Source organism: Labrus bergylta, chromosome 8 (assembly GCF_963930695.1).
Source record: "Labrus bergylta chromosome 8, fLabBer1.1, whole genome shotgun sequence".
NCBI lineage: Eukaryota > Metazoa > Chordata > Actinopteri > Labriformes > Labridae > Labrus > Labrus bergylta.
In genome coordinates this window covers 24,814,160-24,838,212 of record NC_089202.1, presented here as the reverse complement: position 1 = coordinate 24,838,212, position 24,053 = coordinate 24,814,160, and the positions used below count along the sequence as shown (strand labels likewise).

Here is a 24,053-nt window from a genome sequence, read left to right as displayed (position 1 = left end):
ATAGGTTTTTAATACAATTCGGGGAAAGTAAGTATTACAAATATTCAATTTATAAAAAATCTCAAAATATTTTTCTATACATTTCCCCCTTCTTCCCAAAACGTCTTGCTTTGACATCCCTGATCTAAAGAGTCTGTTTTAATAGAGCCTTTTCATGTGACCCAAGGAGGCTTCACATCTGAACACCCCACATTAATCTGAGTTGAACAGTGGGGGGTTATGGCTAAGGATTTAGCGCTGTGGATAACTGCCGGGAGAGAGACCCAGAGGGTGGGGGCCGCCACACTGAAGGCTCTGCCCCCCGAAAGTCGCCAGGGTGTGGGAGAATGTAGAGCAAACAAGTGAGGTTCCGGGTCGGAGTGTAAGGGTGCAGGAGGTCAGAAAGGTGCTTGAGGGGCGGGGGTGTGCTGAGATGTGTAGGTGAGGAGGAGGATTCTTTATGTGATGCAGGACTTCAGCTGGAGCCAGTAAAGGTGGAGGAGGGTCGGGTTTCACCTTCTCTCGATGGCTTATGAGATTACATCTCTCAGGGAAACTTGTACATAATGTTTTAATATCTGTATAGGACTTTGAAGAGCTTTAATAATAAGTTCTATGTCTTTCTTCTCTCTTATGAAATGTGTGTGTGTGTGCGTGCATGCGTGTGACTGGTTGATTTGTATTTTGCTGTTGCCATCATCTACCCAGGGACAACAGATGGAAATTAGCTAGTTAGCTAAATCTGGCACAAAGCATCTCTTCTCTTCTGAGACTAATGTTTTTTTTTTGTACAACTGTCCCTTATTCAAATAAACGATTAAAAAAAAAAAAAAAAAAAAAAAAAAAACTCCATAGCTTACTAACTTGTTGTTCAAACCTGCCGTTCTTCAAATTCCCCATATATTTTGTCTGTTATCGTGAAATAAATCGAGCATCATTTTCATACAGAAGAAGGCCGTAAGCTTGTGACTTTAGAGGAAAGCAAGTCTAGCCGGAGAAGTTTATTTATACACATCACAGTTAGCAACAAGGCAGATGATAACGCTTCACACACGGCTGCAAAAGACCACGATACAGGGCAAATAAGAGCTTTAACAAATGATGAAAATTCTGCCAAGAGTGGATGAATTACAAAGTGCTGAACGTGAGGCTTAATTATAACGAGGCTTCTTCACTCTGCAGCCCCGTGATGAGCTCATTAGTCTCTCAAACAAATCGATGAAATCTGTCAAACATGTGTGGATCCGCGTTTCAGTCTGGTGCTTTTAAGTTAATCATCAGCTCTTGTAACATTTGATACCTGTGACTCTCCCTGCTTTGTGCACAAGTAGTGAGTAGTGGGGTGAGCCGGCGGGATAGCCTGAGGGGGGTTCAGGCTGCGATCAGGAGGCGTAGGCAGACAAACGGCCTCAGGTCGGGTGTTTCCTCCACACAGCTTTGTCCTGACTCAGGTGAAAATTCCCTTTTGAGCATTTAAAAAAAAAAAAAGGAAGAAGGGGATGAATAAGCGGCTGGAAAACATTAGCACGCTGCAGGCCAGACAGTGGGTGAGAAGTTCCTTCTCGCTTTGAGTCCAGAGTTTATAGTTTCTGTGCTGATCAGGAGAATAGTTTGGAGACATTTGGACACTTCAGGATTGCACACACACCTTCCTGAAACGATTATATTTGTCTTGGTAACATCTGGCAGTCTGAAGAAATCATCCAAAGCGACACTTAAATCAAACTAAGTCAAAGTTATTTTAATTCTCCTGGACACCAAAACAAACTCGTGTCCAGGCGAAAGGAAATGAGGATTTGGAAAAAAACAAAACATCTGGATGTTTTGCAACACAAACATGTTGACAGTCGAGTGGCTGAAGTGAATTTGTGCATGAGCACACCAGAGCATCACCAGAGCATCACTGAGTGCTGTGCTGACATTCAAGCCTGTTGAGACAAGTGTGGGGAAAAACGTGAAAGAAGATCGAGCAGGAAACAGATCAGTGTGAATCGTTGAACTCTTCTGACTCAGCAGATTTCACATCGTCTGTAGCTGCTGTTTTTTCCCCGCTGTGATGATTTATTATTGAGCGTGCAAAGTTAGTAATGAGGCGGGCTCGGCTCCACATATGGCTGCTTTTAAATTTTTTGCACAACAGAGAGGGGCGTGGCTGCAGCTGTCAATCACATTTTGTTTGTCATGAAACTCTTTTGTTTATACTTTCACATCTTCAGCGCGTAAATAAATAAGTTCACACTCCCGACAAAAGCATTCTTGTGTTCAGTCATAAAACAGACGTCTTTAAAGTGGCCGTCTGAAAACATGCAGCACCGAGCCGCCCTCGCAGACATACACTTGTTGTACTTCTGAAGTGCTGCGGGATGGGATAAAACCCACACTGTTTTTCATGGCGGCTGAATTGAAAGTTTCCACGCTCATTTATGAGCTCGGTCGCTTTATGAGCATCGCAGCATCAAAGCCGGTTTCCAAACATGTTGTTGAAAATAACGCATCACTCCTGAAAAGTCTGGATTCTTAAAAACCCGCCTGATATTTACCACCAAAGAAGAGCCAGAGAGAAAAAGAGAGTGGTGATAAATCAGTTCTTTAAGAGCTTGAAAACACTCATTATGGAAGAAGTGTTCTGCAGCGACTTTCATTCGTCCTTAAAGCGTCTCGGGAAAAGCTGCAGGAGTTTGAAGATGGAGTAAATGTTTCAAAAGATTTCTAAGAGTCTACATTTTTTATTTTGACATGGAGAGCGAATTGCTCTCTCCAGGTGCCGAGTGAGCCTTTGCCCCAAGTTAAGGAGTTGAAGTGTCTTGGGGTCGTGTTCACAAGTCAGAATCAGAATCGGGGTTTATTGCCAAGTACATTTACACAAGGAATTTGACTTGGTGTATTGGTGCTAAACAATTAACAAGGAAATAAAGCAGAACTAGCAACAACTTAAATAATACAGTATAAGAAGCTATTACAATATATAATATATAATTAAAAAATGTGGTCATGAGCTTTGAGTAGTGACCAAAAGAATGAGATCGAGGATACAAGCAGCTGAAATGAGTTTCCTCTGGATGGTGTCAGGACTCAGCCTGAGAGAGAGGGTGAGGAGCTTAGATATTCAGGGGGAGGAGCTCAGTGTAGGTGGTCTGGGCAACTGATAATGATGCCTCCTGGACGCCGCCATTTAGAGATTTTCCAGGCATGCCCAACCGTGAGGAGACCCCGGGGTAGACCCAGAGTTCGCTGGAGGGTTTACATATTATCCCGACTAACCTGGGTATGCCTTAGAACCCCCCCAGGAGGACCTGGAAACAGTTCTTGGGGAGAGGACAGTCTGGGTTGACTTACTTTTCATAACCATAGCAACAATGAGCACTGGCGGAAGCGTCGTGGACACAGGCCTTTACTCCTTTGAAAAAATGTAATCAGGATCTGTTGCTACAGGGAGAAAACTTATTTGGTGTTTTAGTCGGTCAGAGTTGTTGTGATGAGAAAGGACAACAGACCCGAGTCACTCCGCTCGGCGCACGGGTAAAAATAAAATGTGATGAAGAGACGGAAAAAAGGTGCCGAGACGGAGAAGAAGCTGCTTAGGCACCAGGATGTTACCCTGGTGACTTGAAGGAGGCAGACTTACACAGGGGAAATATCCAACACACAGACACACATGCTCGCACACACACACACACACACACACACACACACACACTCAGAGGCCTTCAAAGCCAGATTGTGGTCTTTACTGTAAATAACATGTGCTGTGTTTGATGCAGACAGAATTAATGACAACACTCCGTCCAAATAACAGAGGGCTCATTTCCGTCTGGCCTGCGCTCCTCATGGAGACAAAGACACCTCATGGGCTGTGTGTGTGTGTGTGTGTGTGTGTGTGTGTGTGTGTGTGTGTGTGTGTGTGTGTGTGTGTGTGTGTGTGTGTGTGTGTGTGTGTGTGTGTGTGTGTGTGTGTGTGTGTGTGTGTGTGTGTGTGTGTGTGTGTGTGTGTGTGTGTGTGTGTGTGTGTGTGTGTGTGTGTGTGTGTGTGTGTGTGTGTGGGTCCAAACAAATCTGGAGCATTCAGGACCAGAATCTAAAGTTAGAAGGAGGACACACTGGATGCTGCATTGTTGTCAGAGAAGCCAGCACTTCAACACAGCATGTTTCCTTAATGTCTGATCATATAGTAAGATCCTTTAACTCAAAGTCTGCCTGCTGTTATGCTTGTTTGCATCGTCATCTGGTGAACTGAGATGACACCGACGCAGGAGTGTGTGTGTGTCTGTGGAATCGTTTCATTTTTCATGAATGTGTGTGGGTGGGTGGTTTAGTGTCTGTATCTGTGTGTGTGTGTGTGTCTTATTTAAATCCATTGTTTTTTATCCTTTCTTTTAAATTATTTTATTTTGAAATGTTGGCTCCTTTGGCGAATTTCCTGCTACATTTCAGTATTTTTCGTGCCTTTTTGTCTTTATTATATTAAACTTTGCCGTTTCATTGTTTTGGGTAAGACTGTACGTGTACACATCTTCATCCGTCTTTCAAATCTTCTTTACGTGTTTTATTCTGTGATTCGTCTTTGCTATTTCCAGCGCTTCCACTTTGCTTGTGTACTTCTGCGTGTTTGTGCGCATCGCCCCCGCCGCGCCCTCTGCTCTGGCAGGCCGCGAGAGACTGGTTTGGCTGCCTGTGCATCCTCCTGCTCCAGAAGTGACGCCACACTGTGATTCAAAGAGCCGGAGGGGTCGGGGGGGGGGGGGGCGCGAGGAGGCTGCGCGTGAAGTGAAAATTACTATCCTTCTCTTAAAGACTGCTTACATTGTTGCTGTGCAGGTACACTTCTCTGTTCCTGCTCCGTGACTAAGTGCTGACTCACGACCCTGAGCGGAGCAGCGGGCGCTCCACCTCCAGCCGCCTCTCTGTGTTGTGGTGCTGGGGAGGCTGCGTGCATGTTTACTGCCCGGCAGATATCTTGTAATGGCTGACTGAGACGAGGGGGAGGTTGTGACTACACAGACAATTACAAAACATGGGAATGCTGGAAACAGCTCATGCCAGAGGCAGCAGGTGACATGCCTGGTGTAGTGGGGAAACACGCGCTGACGCCTTTACAGTAATGGTTTCTGTTTGATGAAAAACCAGCAGGTTTGGTAATCAGTCTGCTCATGCCAAGAGGTTAAATGATTTTTAAACTGTTGGAAACTTGTGATGTGGTTTATGCAAACTTTGCTTTGGATCATCGTTGTCATCGCAAATTCTTCAGAATCTGTGATGACTCAAAAAACTCAACATTAAACACATGTCTGTGTTGAAAATCTTTTTTAGGGCTGTCCAACTAATTTTTTAAAACCGCCATTAATCGAAAACTTATAGTATAGTATAGTTAGTTACTGTAAAATCTGATGTATACGACGCACTCTTAAAACCTTTTTTTTTTTTTAAGATTTATTTTTGGGCTTTTTGTGCCTTTATTTGAGAGATAGGACAGTGGATAGAGTCAGAAATCAGGGAGAGAGAGAGGGGAATGACATGCAGGAAAGGAGTAACCGGTGGGATTTGAACCTGGGCCGCCCGCTTGGGACACTACAGCTTCCATACATTGGGCGTGCGCACTGCGCCACCAGCGTCCCTAAAACCTTTTTTTTTTTGTCTAAAAAGTTGGCTGCGTCTTAAAAACCAATGACACCAATACACCAGAATAAAATGCAGATGTGTGCTGGTGAAAAGCGTCAGGTCGACCTAGCATGCAACACTTGACCGATAAATAATTTTGAGGTCATTTCGGCGTCTCATGACGGAGTTTCTACTCCACAGGTTTGGCATTTCAGGCCCTGAGAAAACGATGACTGCTAAAAATTGAGGTTGGAATTTTAATTTACGAATGGATGGTCTCAGAGTTCAGTGGAAAACGCTTTCTCTCGGCACTCTGGATTCACGGAAACCGCTTTTGACTGACAGCGCTGTACCCCTCCTGTTCATTGTACGATCTGTCAATTAGGCAGATTGAATCCCCTCCACCAATTAGGCGACGTCTTGAGTTCCGCTTCTCTTTTCACTCAGCGAGAGCGAGCCGTTCTTTTTTCGCCTGATGTCCTAATGACGCCTCACTCTCATTGTGTCGCCATGTGCTGCTGTGCCAGCTAAGGTGTCACGCCAGCTGGAAAGAAAGTGTCTCCATCCAGGCGATATCACGCTTCTCTCCCGAGGGATCAGTAGCTCCTTCTTTGTATGGTGAGCTGCTCAATTATTCATCGCAGGCTGTTTAAAAATGCATCAAAGTAGCTGTCACTTAGCAAACTCTCCCTGCTTTGGCTCATGCTGGCGACCCCGCACGAAATGCCAAGCTTCCTGTCAGTGACTCAGTGTTTCTGTGTAACCTGAGCAAGGGTTTCACGCCTCCACCGCCACCTTCCTCTTGCTGTTTCGCGCCTGACTCTGTGGTGTGTAGTTACCGGCCGGGTACTCGATCCCTGTCCTCGCAGGTTTCCTTTTCACAGCTCCATGATTAGGCCCTATTGTGTGTCCGCCTCTCCGTTTGACACCTCAGGTTGGGTATCCTTGTGTGCCACATATCTCTCTCTGAGGCGTCGGTGTCTTACTTTAGGAACTGAGCGCCAGAGCGAGAAATCAACTGCTAACAGAGTTTTTTATTCACCTGAGCCAACGAGTACTGATCACTGTCCATCCCATCGAGGTTTGGATAACTAGAGATTTTACAGCTTGCAGTTAAATTAAAATGTAAACACAATTCTGTTGTGAAATCAGTGATTCAAAGAAAAGTGTAATTACAGATCCTCAAAGTTTGGTCTATGCAATTTATTAAGTTAAGAATTAAGATTGTATGACATGCTCCACATAAATATATCATAAATCAAGTCCATCCTGTGTAAATGTGTCTCTGAGTCATGACTGTCTACAATGAGTGAGAAGCTCGAGTCCCGCTGGCTGTGTTGTTGTCAGAGCCGTGTTTACATGGACGGGACGGCCGGCTCCTCCTCTTGTGTATAAAAGCTGTTTTAGTCAAGAACTAGAGAGAAGAAGAAGAACATACTCACTGATTATTTGGATGTTAGTAAGAGTTTTTAGATCACGCTCATTCTGTGTCATTTTACTAAACTAAAGAGCGCTAACATTAGCATGCTAGCACAACAATGCAAGACACAGGTGATTGCAGCTGGAGCCAAGGATAAGTTTGTCCTCCACTTGCGCTTAGTGCTTAATTATGGTGTATTTATCAAACACGAGTGGAGGGGGTTGGAGGTGTGTCTCTGGAGGAGAGCGGAGGCTTCAGTATGGAGGAGGCGTGGCCAAACAGCAGTTTGTTTTGGTGCTCAAGGGTGACATCTACTGGATCAAAAAGTCGCTCACTCTTCCTTTAACTGGATAATATTTTGGACGTTTTTGCCATATTTTCACAAACACCAACATTTGGAGTTTAAAGCAACAATATGGAGGAATTCAGTTTGGGGCTATTTGGCGCCAACCGAAGGTCTCTGAGTGCAGCTGCACATATGTTGACAATCAGAGGAGGGAGAAGTCGACAAAGACGAGGTGAGAAGCTTAAGAACAATGTCCCCTGACGAGGTTTTGCAGCCTGTTATTTACCAAGTTCGTTCTTACACTTCCAGCATTGATTGTCATCGACTGGTTCCATATTTTGAATTGTTGTTGGTGTCTGGTGATATCTGTGTACAGGTGTTTTATATTCCCTCTGACTTTTCGGACGCCATTAAGATCCTTACATTTTTGATTTAAAGTCCACTACCAGAGCTGGCGGTCTTTTCTGTGTTCTGTGTCAGCTGTCTGGCGGTTATTTCCCACCATCTTTCCCCGCAGCTCTGGAAATGTTGTGGCTGCAGGGTTGGCGATCGGAGCTGAACAGTCATAAGGATGTTTGCTGCATGCGTCACTTTTGATCAGCCGTCCCGTAATGACTTAGTGGGTTTACATTACAGGAAATTTAATCGTCGTTTTTACCCCTAAGTGATTTACGTTGTGGTCAGCAGTAGTTTCTTGATCCCTTTGATGATCAGTAGATAACGGCGAGGAGGTCAGAGGTCAGGACTTCATCATCAGGACAGTGTGCCTCTGACTGTGAGAGCATTGGGTACAGTGTGGCAGTGTCTGCAGTTCATTTCTCGGACACAACTGACCCTTTGTCAAGCTCTGCCCTCCTTAGTTACTGTTACTAAGGAAGTCAAAATCTTTACTCGCCAGGCTCTGTCCCATTTGAAACCATTCAAAATGGTGTTCGATCAGTCTCAGTGAAAGAATGAGGACAGAGATGATACAGTAGGGTGTATGAGGAGATGTCGGCTAACGCTAGCTGTCCTCCTCGTGGCTGCTCGCCGTCTCTCCTCTACAGACTGACCTCTGGACTCCATCAGTGACCATTTGTGGAGCCAGTGATCTGAAACATCCTCTAAATGTTTCCAACAGAGCCTTCAATACGCAGCTGAGAGTTATGTGAACAACCTGACAGTCACAGCGACATCACTGAGAGCTAAATGCTACAGATCCACGTGGAATGAAAAATCCTCCTGGATCACGATGTGGATATTTAGAGTAGAGCCGGACCGATGAATCAGGCAACCGATAATATCGGCCGATATTAGCATATCCAGTGACAATTGGTATCGACTAATTTGATCTCAGGTATGCGCCGATATCACTCGATTTATTCGCCGGTCAAATAGCATGTTTACACTAGCAGTTCTCTTTCACCAGCAGAGGGTGCTATATGGATTACAAAAAGCATCATCACCTTCCAGAGTGTCGAGCGGTGATGCACGTACATGCTCAGTTACATCGTGCGCCCTGACATTTCCATGACCTCCAACAACACTGAAACAGAAAGGACAATTTCTCAGGAAACAGAAGAGAAGAGAAGAGAAGAGAACCACTAGGGAGGCGTTGTTACGGCTGGTCAGATGTTGACTTTCTTGCCAGGAACGCACAACTGTTTATGATTTTTTTGGGCTGATCAGTAAAGCATGACATTGCAACATCTAACGTTTGTCGTCATGTTCTGAGCAGGCGTGATGTGGATTCCCCCTCCCCCCCTCGGTTGTGTTAACCTTGTATTAACTTGAAATTCCCCTGAATGTTGCCTCACAGGAATATTTACAATTTACGGGATATTTTGTAGCATTTTTTATATTAAATAAAAAACAGACCAAACCTTGAATTGATTTTATATTTGTGAAGACTTCAACTTCAACTTCAATCAGCTGCATTTCTTTGTCTGCACCACTTAATCACTTGGGACAAAAAAGCATTTCTTTGTAGCATCATTTGACAAATACATTGATGTACTTTTTGTGGTTTTGGAAAGTCTTGGACATAGGGGTTAGTGTGAGGTTAGATAAAGGCGTGAGACCAGTAGACCAGACCAAGACCATTTTAGTTGGAGCAAAGACCAGGCTGTGTAAGAGATCATTTAGAAAACAGGCTTTCTGCTTGGGGTTGACAGGTTGTTGCATTTATATCGACCTCACCAGAGGAACAGTGACTGAAGCACCGCAAACCTCTCAGGTGGTTGGAGCAGAGCGTTTGATTTACAAAGCGTCTGAATACCTCACATCCTGCCAACAGCACACGGTGGTTTCCTGTTCCCATGATTGAGATCAGACCCGGTAGATTTAGCTGTAATAACCAAACCTTTGGTGGCAGATCAGAAGATGATAAAAGTCATCTTCTTCTAACTGTTTTATGCATTTCGAGGGGCAGTTTGCGACCACAGTTTGGACGGTGAACAGACACAGCTGGTATATTTCTGCTTGTGTGTGTGTGGTTTGAAAAAGCATGCTTGTTGTCCTGTGCTAAACTTTACATTTCTGCATCCTGTTTAATTGTTGTCTTTATTCATTTCAGACGATGAGCGACCGGCCGTTCATCCAGAAACTGTTTCGTCCTGTTTCTCCTGAAGGCAGCATGCACACACTTGGAGACCTGCTTAAAGAGACGTACCCAGCAGCTTTACCAACTGAAGGTAAGGATATCATTCAAACGACGTGGAAGTGGCAGATGAAGCATTTAAGGTTAACTATATTGCTTCCTGTAGTTCAACATAATCACAAAATGGACAAGAGTGGAGAAGAAGAAACTGGAGAACAGAAAACATAATGCAGAGCTTCAGTATGTGCACGGCGATCTGCTGATCACAAATTACAATCGTGCTTCAGCTTCTAGCATGAGTGCGGCCCTTAGTTTGCAGCTGTGTAGCTCTTGCAGTACCACCAGTGTCCACCAGGTGGAGTTTGTAATCCTGCTACCTACCTGTACGCCAGTCGAGCTACAGACCCACAGCCCGCGAGTCTCTCTGCACACCTCCTTTTTATTTACCGACCAGTATAACACCGTTTGACTTAAATGCACCATGATGACCTCATGACGGAGGAAAGTTGGAGAAAAGTAGTGCCATCAGCCTGGTCTGCGTCTCTCTATGTACCAGCATGCTTTGTGCTACAATTATACAAATTCTACAATTCACTTAGCAAACGCTTTTGTCCAAAGCGACGTACATCAGAGAGTAAGAACAACACAAGCAAGGATGTAGAAAAAGAGCAAACGATCACCTTTGAGTCCGATTGGACACACAGGTGCTGACAGGCATTGCACAGAGGCAAAGAACAACATTGACGGCAGTTCTTGAGAGCTCTAATCAGTATAGAAACCATCTTATAAGTCGTCGTTATCAAACAAAAACCATCGTCATTACCATCATCATCATCAATAATATTGAGACCATCATTAAGTTAGTAGGTATTCATGAAAGAGCTGGGTCTTTAGCTTTTTCTTAAAGGTGCAGAGGGACTCTGCAGATCGAATGGAGTTTGGAAGTTCATTCCACCACCGGGGGGCGACAGAGGAGAAGAGTCTAGTCAGAGACTTAAGACCCTGTTATGAAGGTTGGATCAGACGCCTTTTATTGGCAGAGCGTAGTGGGTGGGAGGGAGTGTCGGAGTGCTAATCTTCAGGTGGTGTGCAGTCTGTGATGGTGGCAGCTACACACGCTGTCATGATGGTGCATGCCTCAGCATTTTATATTACTGACCAACTGGCATACAGAAATCAGCCCACCTAAATGTGGGCTAAATTCCTGATACCCTTCTAAAAATAACCTCTTTTAAATAAGCACCAGATGGGAACACTCATGCCATAAAATTCTTACAACACACAAAGCCACAGTGTCGGTATTAGCAAAATGTTGGTCAACACAACTGAGTCACAATCTGTAAACAGCTGGCACCAGCTTTGAGTACACATGTTGACGGCAGGTTGGCCGTATGATCTGTGTATGCACTTGTGGCACACACTTGTAGCTGTGGCGGAGGTGTGGCGATAATGAAAGAAAGAGATGAGAGGGAGAGAGAGAGAGGCTGAAGTCTAAACAGTCAGCGTCTGCAGAGGAGCAGAGAGGAAGTAGATAAGGAGACAATGGAGCGTTAGGACAGAGGACCCGCAGGACACTCACCTGCAAGGGGGAGACGGAGCCATTAACCATCCCCCCTCCCTCCTCTGTCTACCTTCCTTTGTACCACACACTCACTCTCTTTTTATCAACATCACTATCATTACTGCTCACACCTAACACTCCCTTCCATGTCATCTAAAACAATCTCAACAAGTTCTGAACACGAATCAGAAAAAGTCCTTTAAAATATGACAGAAATATATTTTTTTGCACGAGCAGCTGCAGGTTGTTCCCGCTGTTGAAATCATGCAGATCAGAGTAACCCTGGAACTCTCAGTCGTAAACAAACTACATAAAACACTTTTATTTTATGCTGTATGTACAATATGTTGTTTTTACTTTTTGCATTCAGTACAAAACTTTATATTCATTTTAGACTATCAAGACCTGCGCAGAACTGTGTGCAGTAAAAAGTCTAAGAGTTGCAAAGATTAAAGGAGCAGGAAGTGACCTGACACCTCTCCAGCTACCAGACCAATTTCCAGACTTGGTCCACACCGGGATTTGAACTGGCAACCAACCTTAGTCTCCTTAGATTGAGCTACCGCCGCCCCAAATATGTGTAATTAAAACAATAAAAAACAATGATAATTAAAGGAGCAGTATGTAACTTTGACACCTAGTGTTTAAAATGAGTACTGCAGTCTAAATTCTAAACATTGTAGAGAGCTGTTTCCCCCTGCCCCCTTCTCTCTAGAGTCGATGGTCACGCAGGTTGCCATGTGGTGGACACTGAAGCTTCAGTGTTTATCCAGCTCTGCATGGGTCTGTAAACCTTTCTGTGTTCTAACCTCTCTCCATTTTTCAAAAGCATCTCCAATATTGATCCTAGTTTGAGCACGTTTCTGCTCGTGGAGCTTATTAGAAACATGCAGAGGCTTTTTTAGGCTTTTTCGGGTACAATCACTTCTATCTGAACCACTTCTCTTGCCCGCTTCCATCGCTGCAACACCTGTTGGTTTGACCTGATAACTGCTCTCATATCTGGCAAACCAAGGGGCGTCCAAAACGGCCTTGTGGGATGCCTTAAGGTCACTTTATCATTTCACTCACTACACATCTTACTGCCCTTTAACCCTTTAATGTGCTAGCTGTGATCATCCTTAAACAGAAGCTGTGCTCTCTAAAAGTCTCAGCTTTTATTTCTCTCATTAGAAACCAGCCGAGTTCATCTTCTTGTTTTTGGCTTCAGGCAGAATGAATAACAAGCATCATCTGAAGTCTCTCATCAATAACAGCTGCCTCGTACTCGTATTCAAGGCCTCTCTTCTCTAACAGTAATCCACTTAGCCGTTATAGTGTCGTCTTTTTGGCGCTGTACAAATTTTAAAGCTTTCCTAGAATCTGCGTGACTGAGAGATCCTCTTATTGCAGCTTCCTCTTTTCTTTTTCCTTTCTTCCTTTTTAGTTTCCCTGATCCGAGACTCAGTTTTCCTCTTTGATCCTCTATCTCAGGTGTAGTCTTCGACAATCTTCCCCGTCTGCCGTCGACGTCTTTCATGTCTTTGACGTTAAATCTCCGCTTTTCTCTTCCCTCCTCCCTCCCTCCCGGCCCGGCTGATCAAGGTGAAAGTGGTCCTTTTGTCTCCTGTCGTTTGTTTGGTTTCCACCTCTTCCTCGGCTTGTAGATGAGTCAAGTGATAGCCGGAGATTATGGCGGCGTGTTTGGATTAGAGAGACCAGGCGGGACGTGTGTTCAGGGACTGGGTGGGGCGGTGGTGTTTTGAATGAGGGAGAGGGGGGTTGCTGGTAGTGCTGTGAAAGTTCAGAAGGACCTTTTTTCTTTCTGTTTGCCGCCCGGACCTTAACGTATAACAAAAAGAAAATCTGAGGTGCTTCACTTCCCTGTGATCTCTCAAACATCAAATACCAGTTTTCCATTCAAGCCTCCTCTATGTTATGTCTGGGGAAGGATTTCGTGTTGACCCCTGTGGGACCCAGAAACCAGACGCTGCAAACAAATGGGGGGGTGTCTTGAATTAGATGGACCAGAGACGGGGAATCCCAAAAAACGTTAACAAGCAATGAGCAAAAAAAAAAAAAAAAAATGCTGCGAGGCTGTTGTTGCCCACAGACAACGGGAAAGAAACTCAAAACAAGATGTTACTGTAACCAGCGGTCAACTGTGACGTCTGCTGGCGCTGTCTCATCTGTTTGTCTTAACCAGGTGTATCATTTGGCACAAATTTAGACTTTTCGGGTTTTATCGGAGCCCAATCATGAAAAAATAAAAAACACAGTGAACATTTTCTGTAAGTGATCAGAGAAAATCCCCCACCCACACACAACCCCACCCCAGCCCCTTCCCTCCTGTCTGAGTGACCAAGATACCTTCCCCATCTGTCCCCGCCTCCTCCACGCCCCCCCCCCGCCCCGTATCACTCACATCTGTGGTACAGCCCACTCACCATTGGCAGGCTTCCCCCCTTGCAACGCCGCGTCAGGATCAAACGGGTCGGCTCACTTCTGAGGCTGCAGGGGGAAGTGCAGTTTTCAGTGGCTGTTTTGATACAGCACATTGTGGGTTATGGTTCATGTGCGCAGGCGTTGGAGATGTGTACCAGACGGGGGAATTCTCGATACACTGTAATGTTCTCAGTAGAGAGATGTTTACCCTACGTCTTTATTTACATCGGGTACTTCAAAAAGGCTTTCCAGACTATATTGTTTTGATATCAGAGCGAGTTGGAGTTTCACTTTGGAGATCTGTGGACGTCTAAGCAGCTTTATGCACAATGTGAGTTTGAAAATAGACTTTTTGAAACCAGAGTAGCTCAACTCTCATCACCAACAGAAGGTGTGATGAGTGATATGACTTTAACCCTCTGAGTTCATTTGTATGCCTCCCAGCTCTTAAAGACCCAACAGTAAGCCATCATGAGCAAGATTTAGCAAAAGTTACAGTGGAGAAAAAAAAAAACGTCCTTTTCAGAGGCAGAAATGTTGGGCCAAACCCGACTCATGATGAACAGCCATCTGCTGAAACTGCACCGGGCTTGAAAAATGGGATAGAGGGAGGATGGATGGAGAAGGAGGGGGGGGGGGGGGGTCATCATGGTGCATTTCATGATCCAGAGGAACCGACGAGAGCACAGGAGCACTTAAGAAGATATATGGTTAATAACATACAGATAGTGACATGCAGTAATATGATGTGAATGCTCACAGAGAGAGAGGAGCTCTCTTCCGACAATCCCAGAGCAGTTCTGACGCTGCTGTTCACACCGGACCGACTAAAGCCAACGACTCTCTCTGACAAGCCCCCGACCCCTGACGGTGGGCGTGGTGTGTACCTACCTTAAGAGAACCCATTGGACGTTAACAGAAACCAAATTTACCGGATGTTAAAGGTTGTGATAATCGTTTTCAAACCAAACCCACACAACATTTTTTTTGTTATGCGGGTTTGATAAATCAACAGAAATATTCTTCAGATTAAAGGCTTTATATGCACTTAAATGTAATAGAAATCAAGTACATCCTCTGAAAATAACTCTGTGAGTCATGACTGTCTACAATGGTGTTTACATCGCCGGGACGACCGGCCGGCTCATCCCCTCGCATATAAAAGTTGTTTAATTGAGGGACTAGAGAAAAGAAGAATAACATCCTGTACTCACTGCTTAACTGAATGTCACGTTAGCGTTTCTAGATCACGCTCATTTCGGGTAAACTTACATGCAGTGTGAAGATACGAGCATAATAAAGATCGCTAGCATTAGCATGCTAACACAACAATGCACCGCAAGTTGTTTTGGTTTCGGTTTCTTGCTGGTGCTCAAGGGTGACATCTGCTGGATCAAAAAATCGCATATAAAGCCTTTAATCACAATATTGGGGTCTTTTTTCCCGTCTCTCTCTCTCTCTCTCTCTCTCTCTCTCTCTCTCTCTCTCTCTCTCTCTCTCTCTCTCTCTCTCTCTCTCTCTCTCTCTGACTGTCGTATGACAGTTTGAATCCCTCACCAGTGGATGTTTCCGTCCACCCTTCAGCCGGTCTGTCAGTCGGTCTGACCCGCTGCCGGTCGTGCGGTCAGACTGTGTGTTTGGCTGTGAGGAGAGCGCAGCGCTGTGGTCTTCCCTAAATAGTGGTTGTCTTCGCTTGGCTGACAGAACATGTCCTCTTGGCCCGGCGGTCGTGTTCGGCTAAACCACAGGGTGTGTGTTTGTGTGTGTTTTCATTCAGACCTGTGGCTTCCTATCTGCACGCCAAGTTCACTTATTGATGATGTGATTGTGGTTGATAAAGAGAGGAGGGGAAGTCCTGGCTCCCTGGCCGGGTTTCATCGGCCCCGTGCTGCTGGGATTTGTTCCTAGTAGAAGACTTTGCAGTAAATCCTCCTGAAGCTGATCCCTCTCAGATACCCAACAACACCTTCTGCTTGTAAACACTTTTGTTTGTTGGCCTCGAGCGCACTTGTTCCAGGTGTTAATGGTCAAAGTTTTTGAGGCTTTAATGACTCACAAGACTGAGTGTTAGTCAGTCTGGGAAAAAACCTCTAAAATCTCCGTGTTCCTGTATCACACTCCTCACTGTTTGGGGAATCTTTAACCTTTACTGGAGTTAAGAGTTTTTCCAGTAAGGGTGGAAAACAAAAGCTCAATGTGCTTATTTTGATAACTGACAAATTGCTCGCTGGCCAGACTCGGAGTTTAGTGCAAGGTTACTTTCATAACGTCATAAATTTAACATTTCGCTCCTAAACCAGCAGTCTAGTTGTTCTTTAAACCAAGCAGTACCTTCCAAACCTCCCCGAGATGTTACCTGAGGTGAGTTTTTACAGATTTCTTGAAGGTGGCGAGTGAGAGAGTAAGGGGGTCTCTGAGGTTTTTTGGGAGTAAGTTCCAGAGGGGGGGGGGGCAGTGGCAGGATTGGTGGTTAGTCCTGCAAGAGGGGGGGGGGGGGGCAGGATGTTTGGGTCAGCACACCTGAGAGTGTTGGTGGGGGAGCTCAGGCAGGTAAGGGGGAGGAGCCAGGTTGTGGAGGGCTTTGTAGGTTTTCATTTTGAGTTTGAAGTTGATACGCTGAGGGATGGGGAGCCAGAGGAGGGTTAGAAGGACGGGGGGTGATGTGGATTATGTTTAACAAAGATCTTACATGGTGACAGAGGGAAGTACTTCCCCCTGAGATATCACAACAGTTATCATCTGCCCGCCATGTTACAGCTGTCGTAAATGTGCGGTTGATAAGTAACAGCTGTTCTGATCCGTCACAGCCAGTAAATAAAAAACCTGTTAATGGTGGGAATTCATTCTGATGATGACGACCAAAAATACGATAAACCAGCTGCGCTTACACACACACACACACACACACACACAGAGAGAGAGAGAGAGAGAGAACTGCTTCCTCAACAGTAATATCTTTTTGAATGGGGTGTGTGTGGGAGTCTCTTCTCTCATAATGACAGTCACCACATCTTGCTTCTCTGTCGTTCAGGTAAAACGGGGGCTAAAGGTTAGCGATGGGCAGGAAACACCACCCAGAAAACCGTGTGTGTGTGTGAACCAGAGAAAGTGTGTTTGCTGGGCGGGATCACACCTTTTACTTTCTGAGCTGAAGTTGTTTTTTCAGATACTAAGACGTCCCTGAAGGTGCACACCACGACCTGGATGTGATGAGTTTATCATCTATGACTCTTTTAAAGCAGCTTCGCAGTCGAGATAAATACAGACCTGAGATTTAAAAGACGAGTCACAGCTCACGCCCGATCTTTTTTTTTTCTTACAGGCTTGTGGCTCAGTGGGTTTCCTGCTGTGCAACCGACCAGCAAACTTCTTAACTCTTTAAACAGTGTCAGCTAAAACATGAACTCATGCAGAGAAAGTGACGACACAAGGATTTATTTTTGATTTAGTTCAGCACAGATCAAGAACAGTTCATCGGCTCCTACCAGGAGTAAAAAAAAGAAAGATGTTTTTTCCCTCCTCATATTTCTGTTTTGGTGATTATTGCACGTGATCACACTTTTGAAACAACAGATAAACATCAGCTACAGACATCAGTTCATGCAACATTATTTGCCGATGTCTCTCAATGCGTCCTTCATTTTTATCATTTCTGGCTCTCTCGTTGTATTTTGTTTTTTACATTTTCAATCATTGCCTTCGTTTGTAGAGCATCCTGTTTTGCAAAGTGCTTTTTAAATATTATTCATTGCAGGTTAATTTTGTTTCGAGAAATCTTTAATTCACACCTCTACCCTCGACTCCATAAACTTCCTGCACTTTGAGTTTCATTTGAACCCCCCTGCAGAGACTCATGCTCGCGTCATCTATGAGCAAAGATTAAATCTGTTAGTAAACCTGGTGTGATTTTGAATCTGGCTGCTGTCTGTGACTTACTTAAATCTTTGACCGCGGCCAATCAACTGGTTAATTTGCTTCATCACTCTCTCTTTGTGTCATTCCCACAGCCACCATCAGGGGCAGCACACCCTCACCTCCTGCCTCATAAACGTGCACCTCAGTGATTTTGAGAAGCTTGCTGCTCTTTGTTTCCTGACATCAGTTTCTGACACGTTTCTGTTTGCCAGTCAGCGAGCAGGTGTAGGGTGGAGCCGCTTCTCAGACCGTCGGTTAACGCTCTGTCTCAACCGTCCTCCTGATATTACGTGGAGCTAAAATGTCAGGGTGCATGCGAGCCTGCGACCTGTGTGTGTGTGTGTGTGTGTGTGTGTGTGTGTGTGTGTGTGTGTGTGTGTGTGTGAGGCGAGGAGTGATTGACTAAAAAAAAGGTTTGATGATGTCTCTCTTTCTCACGCACACACAAAATATCCTGAGTGCAGAGGAGAGATTTCACAAAGAACAAGAAGATGAAATACCTCTCATGAGATCGTACCCTGCATCAGACACCAGGCCATTCAAAGCGCTTCACACAGGCACAAAAAACATTTCATAAAAGAATATGTAATACAGCGTTTCTGCAGACTGCACTCACCCACGCACAGAATCCACTTCTGAGAAGGCAATAAAAGCTGCGTCATCGTGATTGGTTCTTATTCTGATGAGGCCTTCCCCCGATGACCTGAGGAGGCCTGGTGCCTCATACGATTGCGAGTAGTTCTGAGAGGTGTTCATCGATATGAAGGCAGAATCATCCACCATCATCCTTTTGCCGTCCTGTCCCCCCCCCCCCTCTATTTTGAGTCCCGTTTTTCACCAAGCGGTCCGGTTCAGTTCCGTTGGTACGGTACAAATTTATTTTGTTAACAAAATGTTTATTGAGTTTTAGACATTTTTTCCAAGACACACAATTACAATTAAATTAATTCTAAGGGAAAAATAAAATAAAAGATATACACATGCAAATATATACACATTTATAAAATAAGGGGGGGAAAAAGTAAAATATAATAATACTAAATAAAAAAACAAAAGCTTTATTTACAACATTATTACTGTCCGTATTAAATAAAAATAACGGTACGCATTTTATTGGCTTTCCCGCTTTCAAAAGTTTGGAAGGGTACCAGAATACCTGATCCGTACCGTCCTATTTTTTTGGTATTCTTCTGTTGGGGTGCCAAGCGCACCGATCTGACCCTAAAGGGCGGAGCTAGACGCACTGCAATCCGCTGATTGGTGAAAAGAATCTTCACTTCCCATGTGTCAGCGGGTAAAAAAGGAAAAACACAAAACGCTGCATGTCTAAGTATCCTGTGGATTTTGAGAGAATCATTTTTTGTATTTTTGTGACTAACGTCAGCGTGTAGCTCCTCCCCTCGACCTCTGAGATGCAGACCTTCCTATTGATCTTTGTTTATTGCGTCAAATTCTTCTTCTTTGTTTGATTTATTGGCTGTTTACATTTAGTCAAGCTGTGGAAACGCAAGAAAGCTCAGGGTTTGAACCAAAGCGGACCGCTTGGTGGAAACATGTCACCACAGAGCTGCACAAATATTTGACCTGAAATGTTTTTATCAGCCTGAACTTGAGATTAGGTCCGTATTCGTCTTTGAACAGGTGAAGCAGAAGTTAAAGGTAAACAGATAAAGTCATGAGTCAGCATTTTTTAAGAGAGTCATTTAGAAAGAACCTCAGCTGAAGATTTTTAAGTTTTTAAATGAGGCACACAAAAAAAACAGACAAGGTCAGGACAACAACAGCTGTTGTAAAAACAACATAAAAAAATAAAGACAGCAAAATACTAAGACATCAATAGACACACATCAGACTACAACCAACAAAGACATTACAAAACTATACAAAATACCTAAGAAGGCATACAAAAAGTGAAAGAAGCGATAGAGAGAAAGAGAGAAGGTGCTTTGTAAGGGGGACTTGAGAGGTAGAAGAGAGTTGAGCGTTTGATTTGAAGGTAGGATGGAGGGAGATGTGAAGCTATTATTTTTATTTTCTCTCTGTTCGCTGAAATGTGGCCTCCAATTTTAACTTGACATATTACAGACTCGATCAATCAAACACAGACGTTCTCTTCAGAGGTCTCCGGGTAACACTTTCAGAGCTTCAGTCTGGTTACTACGTTTCCCATAATGCAGCAGCTGTGTAGTGTCCTTCATGTGACTCAGTGATAATATCCTGAACATCAAGCTGCAGCTGAAAGTCTCCTGAACGTCTCTCAGTTCTTGAGAATCTGTCAGTCACATTAACCCCTGAAGGTCAAGAGGGCGGGGACAAGTCGCTGCTCATAACTGACGGTTTGCGGTCGTGGCCTTTTGGCGGGGGGGCGGGGTCAGTCGCAGGAGGCCATCTTACACACACACACACACACACACACACACACACACACACACACACACACACACACACACACACACACACACACACACACACACACACACACACACACACACACACACACACACACAGGGTCTGAAACTGAACTGTCAGAGTGAAAGTTAAAGATTGAAATTCTGTCAACGACAAACACAAAAACAACTGTCATTCTCCTCTTCATAACTAAACAAACACACACACACAGTTCTCTCTCACACGCACACACACACACACACACACACACACACACACAGTTCTCTCTCACACGCACACACACACACACACACACACACACACACAGTTCTCTCTCACGCACCCACACACACTCCTGAGAGACACACACACACACCGTTCTCACACACCACAGACACACACACACACGCACGCACACACACACACACACACAGTTCTCTCACACACACACTCCTGACACACACAGACACACTTTGACTTTCTCTCACCACAGAGGTTTTATTAGAGCAGTGTGTGACATGCTGTCTCTCTCTCTCTCTCTCTCTCTCTCTCTCTCTCTCTCTCTCTCTCTTTCATGTATCTGTTGCTCTCCCTCGAACTCTGTCCGTTTTATCGTCTCTTCTTCCCCCTCCTGTCTTCCCCCTATTTTTCTTTTGATCTAAGAAGTTTCTGCTGTCTAACCATTAATACATGAATTGTCTCTCTCTCTTCCTCTCTCTCCATCCAGGTGAGCAGAAACGTTTCCAGGTGGTGATCCACGGCATCGAGCCGCTGCTGGAGACTCCTCTGCAGTGGCTGAGCGAACACCTCAGCCACCCGGACAACTTCCTGCACATCTGCATCATCCCCGTCCCCACTGATTGAGGCCACACCCCCTTTTTTCTCACTCCTCACCTCACTGTCACGGTGACAACCGACCAACGAAACCAGCGGACGCATCATCTCGCTGGAGGACTCCTGAAACGGTAGCGCTTACACAGGAAACTAAAAAAAACTCCTAAATGAGCCGGAGATGAGAAACTGTAACGATAAAGATGATCAAAGGACGTGAAGGAGGTCTTTAACGCACCGCCCTTTACACCTGGTCGTCTGTTCATATTTCTCCTCCTCTGCGCTCATATGAAAAGACTTTTCTCCAGGTGAAGAGGTCGTAAAGCGAGCAGAGGATCTCTCCTTTTTCTACTCTGTTATCTCCAATCTCCACCTCCTTCTCCTCGTCTCCAAACAAACAAACATCTCCACATGAAGAGAGGAGGAGGAGGAGGAGGAGGAGGGATCCCTCGTTTCTCCATCCTGCCATACATCTTCCTGCCGGTCGAGTCAGAGACAGAGACGGTGGTGTCGACGGGGAGCGGCTGGAGAGTCCTGCTGAAGTTGCCTTAGTTATTAACACGTTCATGCTTTTTCATTGGGGTTAGTGTCTGGACATGCTCTGAGTGTACATCACAGACTGCAACACTCATCATCAACTCCAAAATAAAATATGTCCGAGAAATTCTGCTGATCTGAGGGTAGCCATGACAACTTTTTGATTTTTTGATTTTTGATTTTATTTTATTTAACCTTTATTTAACCAGGAAAGAAACTCATTGAAATTAAAAATCTCTTTTTCAAGAGTGTCCTGGCCAAGACAGGCAGCAAAACATTAAGAGAGTTTCACACGGACAACGAGCAGCCAATCTTTCAAATACAAAATACATGAGACATTAAAAGACACAAATAACAAATCTGAACAGCAAAATGTTTGTCAAAAGAATCATCCACAAATACATCAGGAAGAACATCTACAGCCAGATGTATCCGCCTCCAAGTCATTAACTTTCTCTTAAAAGCATCCAACGAGAGAAGTTCATTAAGTTTTTCTCACTGAACCGGCACACTTTGATGGATCGAAACCAGGAAACTATTTTTAGATCATTTGCGGTGTAGAAAAGGTACAAAAGTTGTTTGAATTTCCCGGAGATCGCTTCATCCTGCAGCCATAACACGGGCCGTTAAAAGCTCCTGCTCAAAGTGCGTCCTCTGAAAACTGACAGGCTCGGATTGATCTGATATGATTCTAGTAAAACTCTTTAACAATATCGGAAAACGTTTGGATCCACAGAAACGAAAATAAAAGTCCCAGACGCTCAGTATTCGTTTTTATTACCTTATAACTGCAGACAAACTCCTGCACGCTGTAACGCTATAGATTGCACAAATGCGACATATTGCCAACAATGGACCGAATTCGCACGAGGGCCCGATTCTCGTCTTGTCACAATTGACTATCAGTCCAAATAATCCTCAGGTGTGTGGCGTCACTACCATTATGTTTCTGCTCCTAAACGGGTCGGAGCGTCCTGATATCCAACATGTTTGATATTTATGATTCCAGGTCGAGCTGCCTCCGACAGAATACCAGCAGCAGCCAATGAGAGCGAGCAGAATTGGAAGCGTCACAAACCGGATGTTGCGTTCTCTGACATCTCGCCGTGCAATTATATTAAAGCCGCTCGTGATCCGTCCTCTCAGCCTGGATCTCATTTTCTGTTTTTCGCTGCTAGAACACGGCATGACAGCGAGCTGACGGCGTCCATCGTCCATCGTCCATCAGGGGCGTATCCAGACTTTTTTCTCTGGGGTGACCCACCTGGGACACTTGACTTCTGCTGGGTTGGCGTGAAGTCACAAATTCACATTTTAAAGCATTTAGAAAATCATGTGCAAAACTCCTGCACGCTGTCTAAGTTGTAAAAACACATTTATGGCGGTTTAGTCCGCTGAACGTTCGACAGCGTGCACGAGAAATGAAAAAGGAAACAGAGAAGGTGATTTTAACTTCAATTTGCCTCTAATGAGTCAAAGATTTGGAGATTTTGGGGTGGCCAATCAGATTTCGAGGGGGGGCCCGTGCCACCCCTCTAGACACGCCTCCGTTTGGAACCATTTCTACAAACTGCAGCTGTGTGGTCTCGTGGTCGAGTCGTTTAGACTTCAGTTAAACCGTCCTCGTGTCGGTGGTCTCCACGATTTAAAAAAAGGTTAAGATTTGAAAAAAGTTTAGTGTGTCTCCAGCTTCAGGAGAAAAATGACCTCCACTGAAACAGAAGGTCGATCTCTGTCGGGATCGTATCAGAGGAAAAACAAACTGAGTGGATGGACTTGTGCAGCGTGATCGAAGATGAAGAGAGTCACCGGAGATAAACCAAAACTTTGGTACCCTCAAGTTATGGAGGCATCAGAAGACAAATATCATCAGGTGATTGATTCCCTTTGAAGGTTCAGCTTTAGCTCAAAAACAGTTTAACCTTCAAGAAGACGATTTTCAAATATTGATCTGTGACCTGAAAGATCCAGAATCAGTCAGAAGTGAACAGTGATGAGCGTCTCCTGTCTATGTTTTTGGAGCGCGTTTCGATGTCTCTCTCTCTCTCTCTCTCTCTCTCTGCAGACGTCTGATGGAGCTTCAGGACATTCACAGCAGAACTTGCACGTGTTTCTCTCTAACAGGTGTTTTAATTTCTCCTCCATTAACGCGACAGTTTGGCTGTTTCACTGCCTGTTTCTGTCACGTTTGGATCGAGCCTTTTTGTCCGCTGCCAAGTTTAAATGAGCATCTGGTTTCTGTTCCACTTGAAGAGCTCGGGCTAAGATAATGAGACGCGTTTAGCTTTAAGTCTGCAGGCTGTCGGGGGCCGCGCTCACCCCGTGGAAGCTTTCATTGTCAGATTTAAGAACAGGAAAAACACTAACTTTAGTTTCCTCCTTTTTTGGGATATTTAGAACATTTTTAATCACTTTCTTTTCTAGCTGCCTTTCCATTTTCTTTTTTATTTGACGTCTGTTCATGAATAAATAATATTACATGTAAATCAGCTGACAGTTATCCAGAATGACTTCTAATAAAGGTGATTTGATTTAAATA

General features: G+C 44.6%; 1 protein-coding gene across 1 annotated transcript in view; it reads left to right on the top strand.

Moving 5' to 3' along the window:
* Nucleotides 1–24,053, top strand: part of atg5 (ATG5 autophagy related 5 homolog (S. cerevisiae)) — a 33,909-nt gene extending 9,856 nt beyond the window's left edge. The window contains exons 6-7 of the mRNA XM_020654448.3: nt 9,835–9,952; nt 20,874–24,053. Coding sequence (XP_020510104.1) covers nt 9,835–9,952; nt 20,874–21,010 — 255 coding nt within the window. The 3' untranslated portion in view covers nt 21,011–24,053. The remainder of the gene's footprint in view (nt 1–9,834; nt 9,953–20,873) is intronic.